The 16,843-nt window shown below is 45.6% G+C and overlaps 1 protein-coding gene across 2 annotated transcripts in view; it reads left to right on the forward strand.

Annotated features, from left to right (window-relative positions):
- The window catches only part of LOC140408621 (lipopolysaccharide-responsive and beige-like anchor protein), a 1,704,725-nt gene that overhangs the window by 353,465 nt on the left and 1,334,417 nt on the right, over positions 1–16,843 (forward strand). For both annotated transcript variants that reach the window (XM_072496077.1, XM_072496078.1), the window contains exon 33: positions 14,625–14,686. In XM_072496077.1, coding sequence (XP_072352178.1) covers positions 14,625–14,686 — 62 coding nt within the window. The remainder of the gene's footprint in view (positions 1–14,624; positions 14,687–16,843) is intronic.

Consider the following 16,843-nt stretch of genomic DNA (forward strand, 5'->3'; position numbering starts at 1 on the left):
CCCGCTCTCTCGCGCGCCCGCTCTCTCGCGCGCCCGCTCTCTCGCGCGCCCGCTCTCTCGCGCGCCCGCTCTCTCGCGCGCCCGCTCTCTCGCGCGCCCGCTCTCTCGCGCGCCCGCTCTCTCGCGCGCCCGCTCTCTCGCGCGCCCCCTCTCTCGCGCGCCCTCGCGCCCTCTCTCGCGCGCTCTCGCGCCCTCTCGCGCGCCCTCGCGCCCTCTCTCGCGCGCCCTCGCGCCCTCTCTCGCGCGCCCTCGCGCCCTCTCTCGCGCGCCCTCGCGCCCTCTCTCGCGCGCCCTCGCGCCCTCTCTCGCGCCGCCCTCGCGCCCTCTCTCGCGCGCCCTCGCGCCCTCTCTCGCGCGCCCTCGCGCCCTCTCTCGCGCGCCCCTCGCGCCCTCTCTCGCGCGCCCCTCGCGCCCTCTCGCCCTCTCTCTCGCGCCCTCTCTCTCGCGCCCTCTCTCTCGCGCCCTCTCTCTCGCGCCCTCTCGCCCTCTCTCTCGCGCCCTCTCGCCCTCTCTCTCGCGCCCTCTCGCCCTCTCTCTCGCGCCCTCTCGCCCTCTCTCTCTCGCGCCCTCTCGCCCTCTCTCTCTCGCGCCCTCTCGCCCTCTCTCTCGCGCCCTCTCGCCCTCTCTCTCGCGCCCTCTCGCCCTCTCTCTCGCGCCCTCTCGCCCTCTCTCTCGCGCCCTCTCGCCCTCTCTCTCGCGCCCTCTCTCTCGCGCCCTCTCGCCCTCTCTCTCGCGCCCTCTCGCCCTCTCTCGCGCCCTCTCGCCCTCTCTCTCGCGCCCTCTCGCCCTCTCTCTCGCGCCCTCTCGCCCTCTCTCTCGCACCCTCTCGCCCTCTCTCTCGCACCCTCTCGCCCTCTCTCGCGCCCCCTCTCGCCCTCTCTCGCGCCCCCTCTCTCTCTCGCGCCCCCTCTCTCTCTCGCGCCCTCTCTCTCTCTCTCTCGCGCCCTCTCTCTCTCTCTCTCGCGCCCTCTCTCTCTCTCTTGCGCCCTCTCTCTCTCTCGCGCCCTCTCTCTCTCTCGCGCCCTCTCTCTCTCTCTCTCTCGCCCTCTCTCTCTCTCTCTCGCGCCCTCTCTCTCTCGCGCCCTCTCTCTCTCTCTCTCTCGCGCCCTCTCTCTCGCGCCCTCTCTCTCTCTCGCGCTCTCTCTCTCTCTCTCTCGCGCTCTCTCTCTCTCTCTCTCGCGCTCTCTCTCGCGCTCTCTCTCGCGCTCTCTCTCTCTCTCGCGCCTTCTCTCTCGCACCCTCTCTCTCGCGCCCTCTCTCTCTCGCGCCCTCTCTCTCTCGCGCCCTCTCTCTCTCGCGCCCTCTCTCTCTCGCGCCCTCTCTCTCTCTCTCGCGCCCTCTCTCTCTCGCGCCCTCTCTCTCTCTCTCGCCCTCTCTCTCTCTCTCTCTCTCGCGCCCTCTCTCTCTCGCGCCCTCTCTCTCTCTCTCTCTCGCGCCCTCTCTCTCTCTCTCTCTCGCGCCCTCTCTCTCTCTCTCTCTCTCTCGCGCTCTCTCTCTCGCGCCCTCTCTCTCGCGCCCTCTCTCTCTCTCGCGCCTTCTCTCTCGCACCCTCTCTCTCTCGCGCCCTCTCTCTCTCTCTCTCTCTCTCGCGCCCTCTCTCTCTGTCTGTCTCTCTCTCGCGCCCGCTCTCTCTCTCTCTCTCTCTCTCTCTCTTTTGCGCCCTCGCCCTCTCTCTCTCTCGCGCCCTCTCTCTCTCGCGCCCTCTCTCTCTCTCTCTCGCGCCCTCTCTCTCTCTCTCGCGCCCTCTCTCTCTCTCTCGCGCCCTCTCTCTCTCTCTCGCGCCCTCTCTCTCTCTCTCGCGCCCTCTCTCTCTCTCTCTCTCGCGCCCTCTCTCTCTCTCTCGCGCCCTCTCTCTCTCTCTCGCGCCCTCTCTCTCTCGCGCCCTCTCTCTCTCTCTCTCTCTCGCGCTCGCTCTCTCTCTCTCTCCCTCTCGCGCCCTCTCTCTCGCACCATCTCTCTCTCTCTCTCTCTCTCTCTCCCGCCCTCTCTCCCGCCCTCTCTCCCGCCCTCGCGCTCTCTCTCTCTCTCTCTCTCTCCCTCTCCCTCTCCCTCTCCCTCTCCCTCTCTCTCTCTCTCCCTCTCCCTCTCCCTCTCCCTCTCCCTCTCTCTCTCTCCCTCTCCCTCTCGCACCCTCTCTCGCGCTCTCTCTCTCTCTCTCTCTCGCGCTCTCTCTCTCTCTCTCGCGCCCTCTCTCTCTCTCTCGCGCCCCCTCTCTCTCTCTCTCGCGCCCTCTCTCTCTTACTCGCGCCCCCTCTCTCTCTCTCTCTCGCGCCCCCTCTCTCTCGCCCTCTCTCTCTCTCACGCCCCCTCTCTCTCACGCCCTCTCTCTCTCTCTCACGCCCTCTCTCTGTCTCGCGCCCTCTCTCTCTCGCGCCCTCTCTCTCTCTCGCGCCCTCTCTCTCTCTCGCGCCCTCTCTCTCTCTCGCGCCCTCTCTCTCTCTCGCGCCCTCTCTCTCTCTCGCGCCCTCTCTCTCTCTCGCGCCCTCTCTCTCTCTCGCGCCCTCTCTCTCTCTCGCGCCCTCTCTCTCTCTCGCGCCCTCTCTCTCTCTCGCGCCCTCTCTCTCTCTCGCGCCCTCTCTCTCTCTCGCGCCCTCTCTCTCTCTCGCGCCCTCTCTCTCTCTCGCGCCCTCTCTCTCTCTCGCGCCCTCTTTCTCTCTCGCGCCCTCTCTCTCTCTCGCGCCCTCTCTCTCTCTCGCGCCCTCTCTCTCTCGCGCCCTATGTCTCTCTCGCGTTCTCGCCCTCTCTCTCTCTCTCTCTCTCTCCCGTCCGCTCTCTCTCTCTCTCCCCCGCCCCCTCTCTCTCTCTCTCTCACCATCCATACCCTTACCAAACCAATATTTCTTTCTGTTCGCACCTGGTTGTTTTGAGTAGCCCGTTCTGGAATTTCTAAAATATAAGTCGAGTACTAACTTTTAAGATGTGAGCTTTGTTAATGAGGTTTTTGGTGACTTCTGATCAGCAAACAAAACTTGAGCTCATTTTTGTACAGCTGAAGCCTTCTATTGGGGAATTACATACTTTACCCACGACTGATACCCAATATCAGCATCAAGCATTCCAGTGTCAGTCATAATTCAGGCCACATGGAGAGTTAAGCTCGGTGGGAACATTGGATGCGATGGAGTTTAAACCAATGAAGTGGCAGTGGGAAGGAAAATAGACATCTGGTGGGATGGAAAGCAGGACTGATTAAATAGAAAAAGGGACGAATGAAGAAAGGGTGGTTCTGGAGGAGCTTCAAATATCACCAGAAAAGCTTATGAGCATCCGCTGTTACGGCAAAAAATAGGGATCAGTGCTTATGACATGAAATTATTGAAATCAGTATGTCTGGTAGGTTGAGGTGCCTAATCGAAACATGAGACACTGTTTCATGATATACTGTTGAGCTTCATTGGAATAGTTTAGGGAAGACAGAGGTCAGATAATAGGCTTACATTAACACTGCATTGAAGTTAGTGTGAAAATCCCCTAGTCGCCACATTCCGGCATCTGCTCAGGTACACTGAGGGATAATTCAGAATATCCAATTCACCTAACAGCATGTCTTTCATAACTTGTGGGAGGAAACCAGAGCAGCCGGTGGAAACCCACGCTGACATAGGGAGAACATGCATACTCCGCACAGACAGTGACCCAGGCCGAGAATCGAACCCGGGTCCCTGGCACTGTGAAGCAACTGTGCTAACAAAAAATGGGAGTGGATGGAAAAATGGCAAGTGACCAGAAATTCAAGGTCACACTTGTAGACTCAATGGCGATGATGAGCAAAGTGACCACCCAATCGGTGTTCAGTGTTCCCATTATACCTTTTAATTAAATTTTCACAATTTTTGAAGATGTCGAATCCTGTAGGGTTTTTGTAAAATTTACAGCATGTGATCATTTGGTATCTGTATTGGTGGTAGCTTTTCAACTGCAGTTTCTATTTCTAAACCCGTTTCCCTGCTTTTCTGTACCTGCAGATTTTTAAATAATTTCTTTCAATGTACAGTTGTAAAATGTAATTATGGGTGATTTTAATCTGCATATAGATTGTGCAAATCAAATTAGCCACAATACCGTAGAGCAGGAATTCCTGGCGTATATACGGGATGTTTATATGGACCAATACGTTGAGGAACCAACTAGAGAGCAGGCCATCTTAGAACCGGGTATTGTGCAATGAGAACAAAATCATTGACAGTCTAGCTGTGCGAGACCCCTTGGCCAACCATAATATGATAGAATTTTCATCAAGTTGGGGAGTGAAGCAGTTGACTCTGAGACTAGGGTCCTGAATCTTAATAAAGGAAACTACGATTATATGAGGCGTGAGTTGGCTTTGATCAATTGGGGAACTTATTTAAAGGGATGACGTTGGATAGGCAATGGCAAACATTCAAGGAGCGCATGGGGGAACTGCAACAACTGTTTGTTGTTCTTTGGCACAAAAGTAAAACGGGAAAGGTGGCCAATCTATGACGTATAAGGGAAATTAACGGTCGTATTTAATCCAAGGAAGAAGCATACAAAATGGCCATGAAAAACAACAGGTTTGAGGATTGGCAGCAGTTTAGAATTCAGAAAAGAATGAGCAAGGGATTGATTAAGAAGGGGAAAATATAGTATCAGATTAAGCTTGCAGGGAACATAAAAACTGACTATAAAAGTTTATGTAGGTATGTGAAGAGAAAATGTTTGGTGAAGACAAATGTAGGCTCCTTGCAGTCAGAAAAAGGGGAATGTATAATAGGGGACAAAGAAATGGCTGATCAACTATATACGTACTTTGGTTCCATCTTCACAAATGAGGAAACAAATCAGATACCAGAAATGTTGGGGAACGCAGGGTTTAGTGAGAAGGAGGAACTGAAGAAGATCAATGTTAGTAGAGAAATGGAGAATTCTTGGGATTGAAGGCTGATAAATCCCCAGGGCCTGATAATCTACACCCCAGAGTACTTAAGGAAGTGGTCCTAGAAACAGTGGATGCATTGGTGGTTATATTCCAGGATTCTATACACTCTGGAACAGGTCCTGCAGATTGGAGGGTAACTAATGCAACTCCACTATTTAAAAAGGGAGGTAGAGAGAAAGCAGGGAATTATAGACCAGTAAGCCTGACTTTGGGAGTGGGGAAAATTCTAGAATCCATTATCAAAGATTTTATAGCTGAGGACTTGGAAAACAGTGGCAGCATTGGACAGAGTCAGCATGGATTTATGAAGGGGAAATCATGCTTGACAAATCAACTAGAATTCTTCGAGGATGTATCTAGTAGAGTTGACAAGGGGGAGTCAGTGGATGTGGTATATTTGGACTTTCAGAAGGCTTTTGACAAAGTCCCATGTAAGATATTAGCGTGTAAAAGTAAAGCTCATGGGATTACGGGTAGCATATTGAGATGGATAGAAAATTGGTTGGCAGACTGGAAACAAAATAAGAATGAACAGATCTTTTTCAAATTGGCAGGCAGTGACTAGTGGGGCACCATAGGTAGGCAGCACAGCTCCAGGGTCCCAGGTTCGATTCCCAGCTTGGGTCACTGTCTGTGCGCACTCTGCATGTTCTACCCGTGCGTGCGTGGGTTTCCTCCGGGTGCTCCGGTTTCCTCCCACAATCCAAAGATGTGCCGGTTAGGTGGATTAGCCATGCTAAATTGCCTTTAGTGTCCAAAATTGACCTTGGTGTTGGGTGGGGTTACTGGGTTATGGGGTTAGGGTGGAGGTGTGAGCTTTCCAAGAGCCGGTGCAGACTTGATGGGCCAAATGGCCTCCTGCACTGTAAATTCTATGAAATCTATGATTGGTGCTAAGACCCCAGCTATTCACAATATATATTTAATGATTTAAATGAGGGAACAAAATGTTTTATCTCCAAATTTGTAAATGACACCAAGTTGGGTGGGAGGGTGAATTGTGAGGAGGATGCAGCGATTCTTCAGTGTGATTTGGGCAAGTTGAGTGAGTGGGCAAATGAATGGCAGATGCAGTATAATTTGAAGAATGTGAGGTCATCCACTTCAGTAGCAAAAAAACGAGAAGGCAGACTATTATCTGAATGGCCATAAATTAGATGGGGAATGTGCAACGAGACCTGGTTGTCCACGTTAATAGTCACTGAAGGTAAGCATGCAGCTGCAACAGGTGGTAAAAAAGGCAAATGGTATGCTGGCTTTCGTTACGAGAGAATTTGAGTACAGGAGCAGGGACCTCTTGCTGCAAGTATACAAGGCTTTGTTGAGGCCACACCTGGAGTATTGTATGTTTTGGTCTCCTTATCTGAGGAAGGATTCTCTCGCTCAAGTGAGAGTGCAGCGACAAGACTGATTCCTGGGATGGTGGGACTGACGTGTGAGGAGAGATTGGATTGGATTTGTTTATTGCCATGTGTACGGAGGTACAGTGAAAAGTATTGTTCTGCATACAGTCCAGACAGTTCATTCTATACATGAATATAAAACATAGGGCAAACATAAATACACAAATGTAAATACATAGACACAGACATCAGGTGAACCATACAGGAGTGTAGTACTAAATAGAGAAGATGTGTGAAGAGATCAGATCAGTCCACAAGAGGGTTGGGCAGGAGTCTGGTAACAGTGGGGAAGAAGCATTTTTTGAATCTGTTGGTGCATGTTCTCAGACTTTTGTATCTCCTGTCTGGCGGAAGAAATTGGAAGAGTGAATAACCAGGTGGGAGGGGTCTTTGATTATGCTGCCCGCTTTCCCAAGGCAGTGGGAGGTGCAAACAGTCAATGGATTGGAGATGGGTTCGCGTTATGGATTGTGCTATGTTCCCAAATCTCTGTAGTTTCTTTCAATCTTGACCAAGCATTTGCCATACCAGGCTGTGATGCAGCCAGATAGGACACTTTCTATGGTGCATTTGTAAAAGTTGGTAATAGTCAATATGGACATGCCGAATTTCCTTAGTTTCCTGAGAAAGTATAGGCGCTGTTGTGCTTCCTTGTTTGTAGCGTCGATGTGGGTGGATCAGGACAGATTGTTGTTGATGTGCACACCTAGGAATTTGAAACTGTCAACCATCTCCACCTCGGCACCATTGATGCAGACAGGGGATTGAATCAGTTAGGATTATATTTGCTGGAGTTCAGAAGAATGAGGGGGATCTCATAGAAACCTATAAAGTTCTAACAGGATGTTCCCGATGGTGGGTGTATCCAGAACCAGGGGTCACAGTCTGAGAATACGGGGTAGACCATTGAGGACAGAGATGAGGAGAAATTTCTTCACCCAGAGAGTGGTGAGCCTGTTGAATTTGTTACCACAGGATGTAGTTGAGGCCAAAGCATTGCATGTTTTCAAGAAGCAGTTAGATATAGCACTAATGGTGAAGGGATATCAAGGATATTGGAGGTGTTTGATGATCAGCCATGATCTTAATGAATGGCTGAGCAGGCTCGAAGCGTCGAATGGCCTCCTTCTATTTTCTATGTTTCTATGTTCCATTTTACAATAACCCAACCAGATCCAATTTTAACTGTCTCTGAATATTCATTTTTGAGCTGCTCTCCATAGCTGCTGCGTCACATTTCTGATTTTATAGATGTCAATCTTCACAATTTCATGAGTCTCGACAGTCTCTGGTAGCTTATATGAATGACTATTCCTGTGTGATTAAAACACAGCCCTTTTCCTTTAAGATGTTAGCTTAAGTCCATAGATTGATGAAATGAATAGTGGTGTGCTGGTTGTAACTGTCATATCAAAAACGACTCTGGACATTTTCAATGCAGTTCCCAGTGGATGGAAATATATCATTTAAAAGATATTAGACTAATACAGTAACAGTTATTTTTAAATAGTATTTGCGCACACCATTTGGCAGGTTCGAAATGTTCCTGCTGGCCTAATGGATCAATTATAGTGTTCAACTGAGTTAGGGAGAGCTGGGACACTCCAGATTTGATCTCCAATCTGTGCTGAATTAAATGATCTCATGTGGTGCAGTGGTTAGCACTGGGACTATGGCGCTGAGGACCCGGGTTTGAATCCCGGCCCTGGGTCACTGTCCGTGTGGAGTTTGCACATTCTCCCCGTGTCTGCGTGGGTTTCACCCCCACAACCCAAAGATGTGCAAGTTAGGTGGATTGGCCACACTAAATTGCCCCTTAATTGGTGGAAAAAAAATAATTGGGTAATCTAAATTTAAAAAACAAAAGATCTCAACAAGAATGGTTGTCGATAAACTGAAAAACTGAAATAGACCCCAACTTGGGCTGGGGGAGCAAAAATTGAACCAGGGACTTGCTCCAGATTGGGAATATCTGGAGGTTTGGGTGACTGATTTGGGGATGCCGATAATGCTCTCCACCGTCAAATAGCTTGCTTACCATCATTGTTTAAGTTCACAAAACAAAATGGCCATTTCGATGAGTTGCAGGCAGGGCAAGTGACTGGACCCGTAGAGGGGTGTCCCAGGATTTCTTGGATGTTTTAGAGAAGGGGAGAGTAAACTGAGGAAAATACGTTGTGGCATGATGGGCACTACTCTGTACACAGCTGGGCTATTTACAATGTTACTAGATAACATAATATTTAATTTGCCAGTACTCATGCCCTTTACACAAAAAAATAGCAAATTTGAAAAAACAATGTATTTTTCTGTTGTCCATTGTTTTCTGTGGCTTTCCGCTAAAATGTTACATAAATTGAATTTTTTTGAATTGCTAGTGAAATACCCCCCTTTTAAGAAAGCAATGGAGTGTTCATTTTATTTTGATAGCATTATTAAATAATTAGTTAATTTATTGGCCGACAGCAGACCTCCTTGTGATGGCTTTTAACATGTTTCTTGCTTGATCACTGTGTAAAAGGAAGTGAATAGGAAACAAAATGAAGTTAAGACTTGTCATTTCAATATTCATAATACCCCATTGTAATCCCATGAAACCCATAAAGGAGCTAGTGCCTTTTTTAAAACCACTTTTGGTTCTGCTGGGTTTACAGAGGGAGGGGTCAAGGGTCATAGTACTAATAAGAGTGTTTGGGATGTCTGCTGCCACAAAACAAAATGGAAACTTGATTGATAGCTAGAGGGCTGAAGGAAGAGAGTAACAGAGAAAGCAAAGGTCATAGAGCCATTTCCCCTCTTTGCATATATGACAACCTGCATGGTATGTGTAGCAAAATGTGGATCAATATGACATATGCTGTACACATTTGGAGCAGTTATAAGACACACAAACACAGCTTAGTAACATTTTGAAACAGGAATTGTAGACAAAGTGAACAATATGAGTGTAGGTAATGGATAAAAATGGGTGTTAATACGGTGCTCAATCTTCCTATAATAGAAATATAAATAACGTGCTGAAAATCTCCAGCAGTTTAATTGGCTTCTCTAATTGCTTTTAAGAAAATTCAATCAATTATTTAATTTGAAATTTGAATTCTTGAATTTTTTTTTAAAGTACATATTCATCCTGAATAATAAAATGCTATTGACTGAATCACAGTTTGGTTGGCTGTTTAATTGCCCAAAAGATTTATAATCTTAAGCATGTACCTTTCACTTATATTCTCAAGAAGTCCTCTTTCGGAATATACAAATAATCAAACCTAATATGTGTCATCTGAACTGTACTAATACTGGTTGTGACTCCATGGAGCAATTCTGGGATAATTTCTTATTCAAATTTACGATGGCTTGCAATATTTTAGTGCAGGCATTTTATTGCACGGCTTTCCCCAACAATGAATTAATTGCTCTAAACAAATCGAAGAAATACATGGCACAGAAAGTGGCCATTTGGCCATCATGCCTATGGCAGCGATAAAAGAGCTCTGCAAGCTTATCCCACTTTCCAATTCTTGGTCTGTGGTCCTCTAGCTTAGCACTCCAAGAGCATATTGAAGTACTTGAATGCAATGAGGGGTTCTGCCTCTACCACCCTTTCAGGCAGAGAGTTCCAGCTGATAACCATCTGCTGGGTGAAAACATTTCTCCTCAACTCTTCTCTAATTCTTTTACTAATTATTTTGAAACTGTGCCCCCCCCCCAGTTCTCCTTGTAACCCTCCACGTTCTTGCTCGTCAACTAACAGTCTAATTTCTTTTTGAATGCCTTCATTAAACGAGCATCCTCCACACACTAAGGCAGTGCATTCCAGATCTTAACCACTCGGGTGAAATTCTTTTTGTTGTACCTCCTCTTTTGCCAAACACTTGCATTGGTGCCCTCTCGTTTTCAATCCTTTCTTGAATGGAAGCAATTAGTACCTCCAGCGACCTCCTCTCCGTGTTCTCTTCAATGAAAACAGTCCTAATCTCCACACCCCCACCCCGGTTCGGCCTACTCCCCACACTTTTGCACGTTTTGCCCTTTCAGATACCCCAGCCTATCCAACTTTTCATTATAGATAGAATTCTTCATTCCTGGCAACATCCTCCAATATGTAGTGCACTAGAATGATTGGGAGTAGGTTGATTTGATCTTAGTTTCAGACTAGTTCAGCACGACATTGTGGGCTGAAGGGTCTGTACTGTGCTGTGCAGTTCTATGTTCTACATATCACAGAAATATATAGTGCACAATAGTCCCTTTGGCCCATCGAGTCTGCGGTGCCACATGAAAGGCACCTGATCTGCAATCCTAATCCCATTTGTGAGCACTTGGCCCATAGCCTTGAATGTTAAGATGTGCCAAGTGCTCATACAGGTACATTTTAAAGGATATGAGGCAACTCGCCTCTATCACCCACCCAGGCATTGCGTTCCAGACCATAACCACCCTCTGGGTAAAAGCACTTTTCCTCAAATCCCCCCGGACCTCCCGTCCCTCACCTTGAACTTGTGTCCCCTCGTAACCGACCCTTCAACTAAGAGGAAAAGCTGTTCCCTATCTACACTATCCATGCCCCTCATAATCTTGTACACTTTGATCAGGCCGCCACTCAGTCTTCTCCGCTCTAGTGAAAACAGCCCCAGTCTATCCAACCTCTCTTCATAACTTAAATGTTCCATCCCAGGCAGCTTCCTGGTGAAATGCCTTTGCACCCACTCCAGGGCAATCACATCCTTCCTATAATGTGGCGGCCAGAATGCAGACACTGCTCCAGCTGTAGCCTCACCAATGTTCTATATAACTCCAACATGACTTCCTTTTGTAATCTGTGCCACAATTTATAAAGGCAAGTGTACCATATGCCTTTTTCACCACCCTATTAACCTGCCCTTCTGCCTTCAGAGATCTACTTACAAACACACCAAGGTCTCTTTGTTCCTCAGAACTTTCCAGTGTGGTGCCATTCATTGAATATTTTCTTGTTAAATTGCTCCTTCCAAAGTGTATCACCTTACACTTTTCAGGATTAAATTCCATCTGCCACTTTCTGCCCATTTCACTGTCCCGTCTAAATCTTTCTGTAACCCAAGACTCAGCCTCACTGTTAATCACTCGGCCTATCTTTGTCATCCACAAACATATTGATCCTACCCTCCGCATAGTCATCCAAGTCATTTATATAAATGATGAATAATGGGGGACCCAGCACAGATAGATTCTCATCTTCCGAATTTTCTCCATTAGTTTCCCCACCACTGACGTGAAACTCATTGGTCTGTAGTTCCCTGGCTTATCCCTACAGCCTTTCTTAAATAGTGGGACCACATTTGTGGTTCTCCAGTCCTCTGGCACCTCTCCTGTGGCCAGAGAAGAATTAAAAATTTGGACCAGGGCCCCTGCAATCTCCTCCCTTGTCTCTCACAGCAACCTGGGACATAATTTGTCACGACCTGGATATTTCTCCACTTTTAAGGCTGCCCTGTATCCTGCCTGGTGCCATCACATCCTATTTGTAATGTGATCAGAAGTGAAACACAGTACTTCAGCTGTGGCCTAACTAATGTTTTACACAGTTCCAGCATTTACCCCACTGTTCTTGTATTCTATGTCTTGGCTAATAGAGATAAGTATCCCATATACTTCCTCAACGACGTTATCTACCTGTCCTGCTACCTTCAGGGATCAGTGGATATGCACTCCAAGGGGCCCCTCCACACTTCATATCTTCTCATTTATTATGTATTCCCTTTGCCTAATTTGCCGTCCTCAAATACATTATTTCTCATTGAATTCCATTTGCCATTTTTCTGCCCATTTGACCAGACCATTCCTGAAACCTAGAGCTTTCTTTCTCACTGTCAACCACACACTCCATTTTTGAAAGCAAGCTATTACTTCAAGGCTGAGAAGCCTGGTTTATTGCATCGGCACTTGTTGAACTGATGAAAGAACATTATCACCACACATTATAATGACCTAATATCAGAAGAAAATGAAATATACCAGGCTAGTTTATTCAGTGACTCCAACAATTCTGAGTTATTTATAATCAATTACTAGGATGGCACAGGGAACAGCGATCACTCCCCTGAAGAACTTTTGTCACTGGGATGGTAATGGTAGCAGAAAAAAATAATACCATGTATCTAAGAACTGTATGACGCAATGTCAATACGTGATATACAGCCGCTTAAAATACAGATTTGTATTTTGTGTAGCTCATTTTTCATTAATTGGCTGAATTGATTTTTTTTCTCCTCTTTGTCGAACAAAAAAGATCATATTTAGTGGTTTGACGGAAATATTTGTTGACTTCTCAATTTTGAGAAGTCTGGCAGATTGAATGAAATTCAAGTCTATTTTTGAGAAAGTCACTTTCTATCATACTTGGACTCTGCTAAACTACTGACTACATGTATCTCTTTACAATATTTAGTAAAGCATATGGATGATGCATGCATATAATTAGGAGGAAATTCTCAAATATTACATATTGGGTGCTATTGAATGGCCTCGTCTCTCCGGACTCGGTGATATGACGAGGCCGTTAAATCTCACCTTTGTTGGGCGAGATCCAGCTTCATTATGTTGCCGCCAGATTCTTCTCGGGCTCGGAATGAACGTCAGCGCCTGGGAGACTTTGCCATGGCGGCGCCATTTAGCACTGATCCAAGCTAACTTGGACCCGGTGTTATGGCACCTTGGGGAGGGTCTTCCAGGCCATCGGAAGCCCTCGGTGGTCGGGCTCTGTACAGGGAGGCACCCGGGCACCTTGCCACTGCCACCAGCCATGTGCCGGATGGGCAGGGCCAACGCCTGTGTGAGAGGTGTGTGGGGATCTGGAGGCTGAGGTGGGATATCCAAGGGGGGGTCGAAAGATTTCATAGAATTTATAGAATTTACAGTGCCGAAGGAGGCTATTCGGCCCATCGGGTCTGCACCGGTTCTTGGAAAGAGCACCCTACCCAAGGTCAACACCTCCACCCTATCCCCATAACCCAGTAACTCCACCCAACACGAAGGGCAATTTTGGACACTATGGGCAATTTAGCATGGCCAATCCACCTAACCTGCACATCTTTGGACTGTGGGAGGAAACCGGAGTACCCGGAGCAAACCCACGCGCACACGGTGAGAATGTGCAGACTCCGCACAGACAGTGACCCAAGCCGGGAATCGAACCTGGAACCCTGGAGCTGTGAAGCAATTGTGCTAATCACTATGCTACCGTGCTGCCCAGATCCGGGTGGCATTTAAAATTGATCTCTTTCTGAAGTAATGAGGTAAGTGCAGATTTGGCGAGGCTTTTAAGACCGAGGACAGAAAAAAACGTAAGAGTCCTGTTTTATTGCGGGGCCATTCTCGGCACAGCAGGTAACAAGAAACAATCTTTGTTTTGCATATTAAATTGCACCCATTGGTTTGCTAACCAAGGATGTTTTTCTATAGTTTGGTTTTGCAAAACAAAACACTTGCAATTTATGTAGTACATTTCATGATTCTGAGACCCCAGAGTGCTTCAAAAGTATCCCCTTGGCTGTGAAGTGTAATCACTATTTCAACATAGGGAAATACAGAAGGCAGTTTGCATGCAGCAAGGTTGCACAAGCAGCAATGTAAAAAAAAAAGACCAGATAATCTGTTTGTGATCTTAGCCAGGACACTTGGGAAACTCCCCTCTTTTTTGAATACTGCTATAGGCTCTGTCACCTCCACCGAGAAGGGCAGGCAGTGTCTTAGCTTTATCAACTCCACTGAAAAATGGCAGCTCTGACGATGAAAAACTCACTCGGTGCTGAAACTGAAATTTCAGCCTAGATTATGTCCTGAAGCCTGTGTTGTGCTATTGAATCTATGACCTTCTGACTTGGAGGTGCGAGGGCTACCAATGTGCCAAGGCTGACACCAGAGAATTGTCTTCAAAGTGGAAGAACAGCTGGGTTGTCAAAACAGAATTGGTCTTAGTTATTGCATGCCAAAAGGAAGTGCTGTTAACTTATTACATTAGTATTTGAAAGCCAGCAAAAGCTATGAAGAAACTATTCAGTTTCTGCCAATATGTTCTTTTTTGGAAATCTTTTTATTGGTATGTCTCATATTTATAAACAGTTATTATGTATATACATTACATTTTTCTTCTGCCAATATGTTTTATGGGTAAAGTAAAATGAGATTGATTGAAATATTCTGAAATATTTTTAGTGAACAGGATCCAAATGAAGATATAGATTGACCAGGTTTATTTAAATTATTGTATTTGTACTCTTAATTTCAAGCTCTTGAATAATTTTCAACACTGCATTTTAATGAAATATATTTCTGCTTTGTAGGCTTGGTCTGTATGAAATCTAGCAGTTCTGTTGTGGAGTTGGTCATGTTGTTGTGTTCTCAGGTAAGTCTTTTGAAATCATATGAATTTGCATATTTTATTCTGACAAACTATTTCACTGAAGTAGAAATTATTTGAGTGGACAGAAATTGAAAGACAAAACTACATATTAAATGAATAATTTTAGCTTTAATCTTATGAAGTGAATGTTCCTTTCCCCAAGCTAGACATTTCCCTATTGTAACAAGGTTTCCCAACTGCTACCTAAGTGTATGCTTGATGAGTACTATTGTTTCTAGTGTGCCAATTTGTAATAGCCTGAAATAGCATTTCATGCTGTTTTTTTCAGTGATGGTTTCGAAATATTCAGCAAAGTGCAAAACCGTATTCCTGTAGAATATTTTCTGAATTCTTTAAATGATCCTATGGAGTTGTTCATAGATTTCATAGAATTTACAGTGCAGAAGGAGGCCATTCAGCCCATCGAGTCTGCACCGGCTCTTGGAAAGAGCACCCTACCCAAGCCCACACCTCCACCTCCACCCTATCTCCATAACCCAGTAACCCCACCTAACATTAAGGGCAATTTTGGACACTTAACAGCAATTTAGCATGGCCAATCCACCTAACCTGCACATCTTTGGACTGTGGGAGGAAACCGGAGCACCCCGAGGAAACCCACGCACACACGGGGAGAACATGCAGACTCCGCACAGACAGTGACCCAAGCTGGGAATCGAACCTGGGACCCTGGAGCTGTGAAACAATTGTGCTAACCACTATGCTATCGTGCTGCCCTCACCTCTTTATAGGAACGAGTATTTATTTCTATGGGAATCATAAATTTTGTCTAGTCAAAATTGTAACAGGTTGACTTCAATTTATAATTTTCATTTTACATTCATTTTCTGTTTGCCCATAGAGTTCTTTTATTTAGTTCTTTTTGTACTAACTTGGAAATTAATTTTGATGTATGCGGAACTTTTCAGCACATTAATTTTGAGGCTATGAATAAAACAAAAGCTATAACTGGTGAGAAGGAGACTTCAGAGGTCATGGGTTCTGACCCTTTTCAAAGCTTTTGACCTTCATTTACAACCTAAAGGTTTACTTGGCTGACAAATAAGGATAATGCATCATTAATGTTCTTTTGCATCGATTTATTCATTTTAGTGGGTATGTTGCCAAATTTATTTAGGCTGTGCTGACGGATAGGTCATGAATATAAATGAAAGAATCATAGAAGGTGTGAAAAATCAATGCTACGTGTTGTCAATATGAGATATAAGCACATTTACTTGAGAAGATCACACCTAATGGATCTCCGATTAAACTAGTAATGCAGCAATGCACTCTTGAAAATGTTTTAACTATTGCATAGAGAGTATGCAAAATGCAAGTTTGGAAGAATATAAAAGGAATTTGAGGATCTGATTATGCACAATCAGAATAAACTGTGCTGTGAAACAATTTGGCTGAAAGGAAATTCAAATTTGTTTCAGTTCATGTTCACTGTTCAACTGTGACTATGCCACTTCATCTGTTCCTTGAGATTTGTTTGCAGGGCTAGATATTTTTCAGATTTATGGTATAGTTTACAAATGCATAACTATGGTATTGATGCTAATTTTGTGTAATATTGATTAGTTAGTTGGTTAGTATCAATGTCATAGAAATATGTCATTTTCAATATCTTCAAAGTAATAACAGGCTAGACTTTTATATATTTTGAACTATTAAGTAGTCAAATAAAATCTGACACAATCATAAGTTTGCGTTTATTATGTGTACTTTGTGATATATGGAAAAATTTAGAAAGAATACATTGAGAAAAGAACTAAAATTCCAGGACAGTAAAGTTGCGCTATTTGTGGGAGTTACATTCCCATGAATTTTCATAAAGATTGCAAGGTCAAATAGCGAACATATATCATAATGGGAGTGAATTAGGTAGGATCCAGCCATCCCAAAATTTGGATGTTAATCGGGCTTGTTTTGTCTTATTGAGAGACTTTCCTGTGTGGCCGGCACCAACTGATCCTTTTACCATTACATACTGTTTCTCTCTGATCCAGTTCCCCCTACCCCTTCCTCCTTATTTATTTATTTGTTTTTTTCATGACAGATAGCCAAAAGCAAAATATACGTGCTGAATCCCGAGTCAATCCTTTCACTCCACCAGAGATGAGAAAGTGGGTTTTTAAAGAGTAGGCCTCTCAC

Source organism: Scyliorhinus torazame, chromosome 3 (genome assembly GCF_047496885.1).
Source record: "Scyliorhinus torazame isolate Kashiwa2021f chromosome 3, sScyTor2.1, whole genome shotgun sequence".
Classification (NCBI taxonomy): domain Eukaryota; kingdom Metazoa; phylum Chordata; class Chondrichthyes; order Carcharhiniformes; family Scyliorhinidae; genus Scyliorhinus; species Scyliorhinus torazame.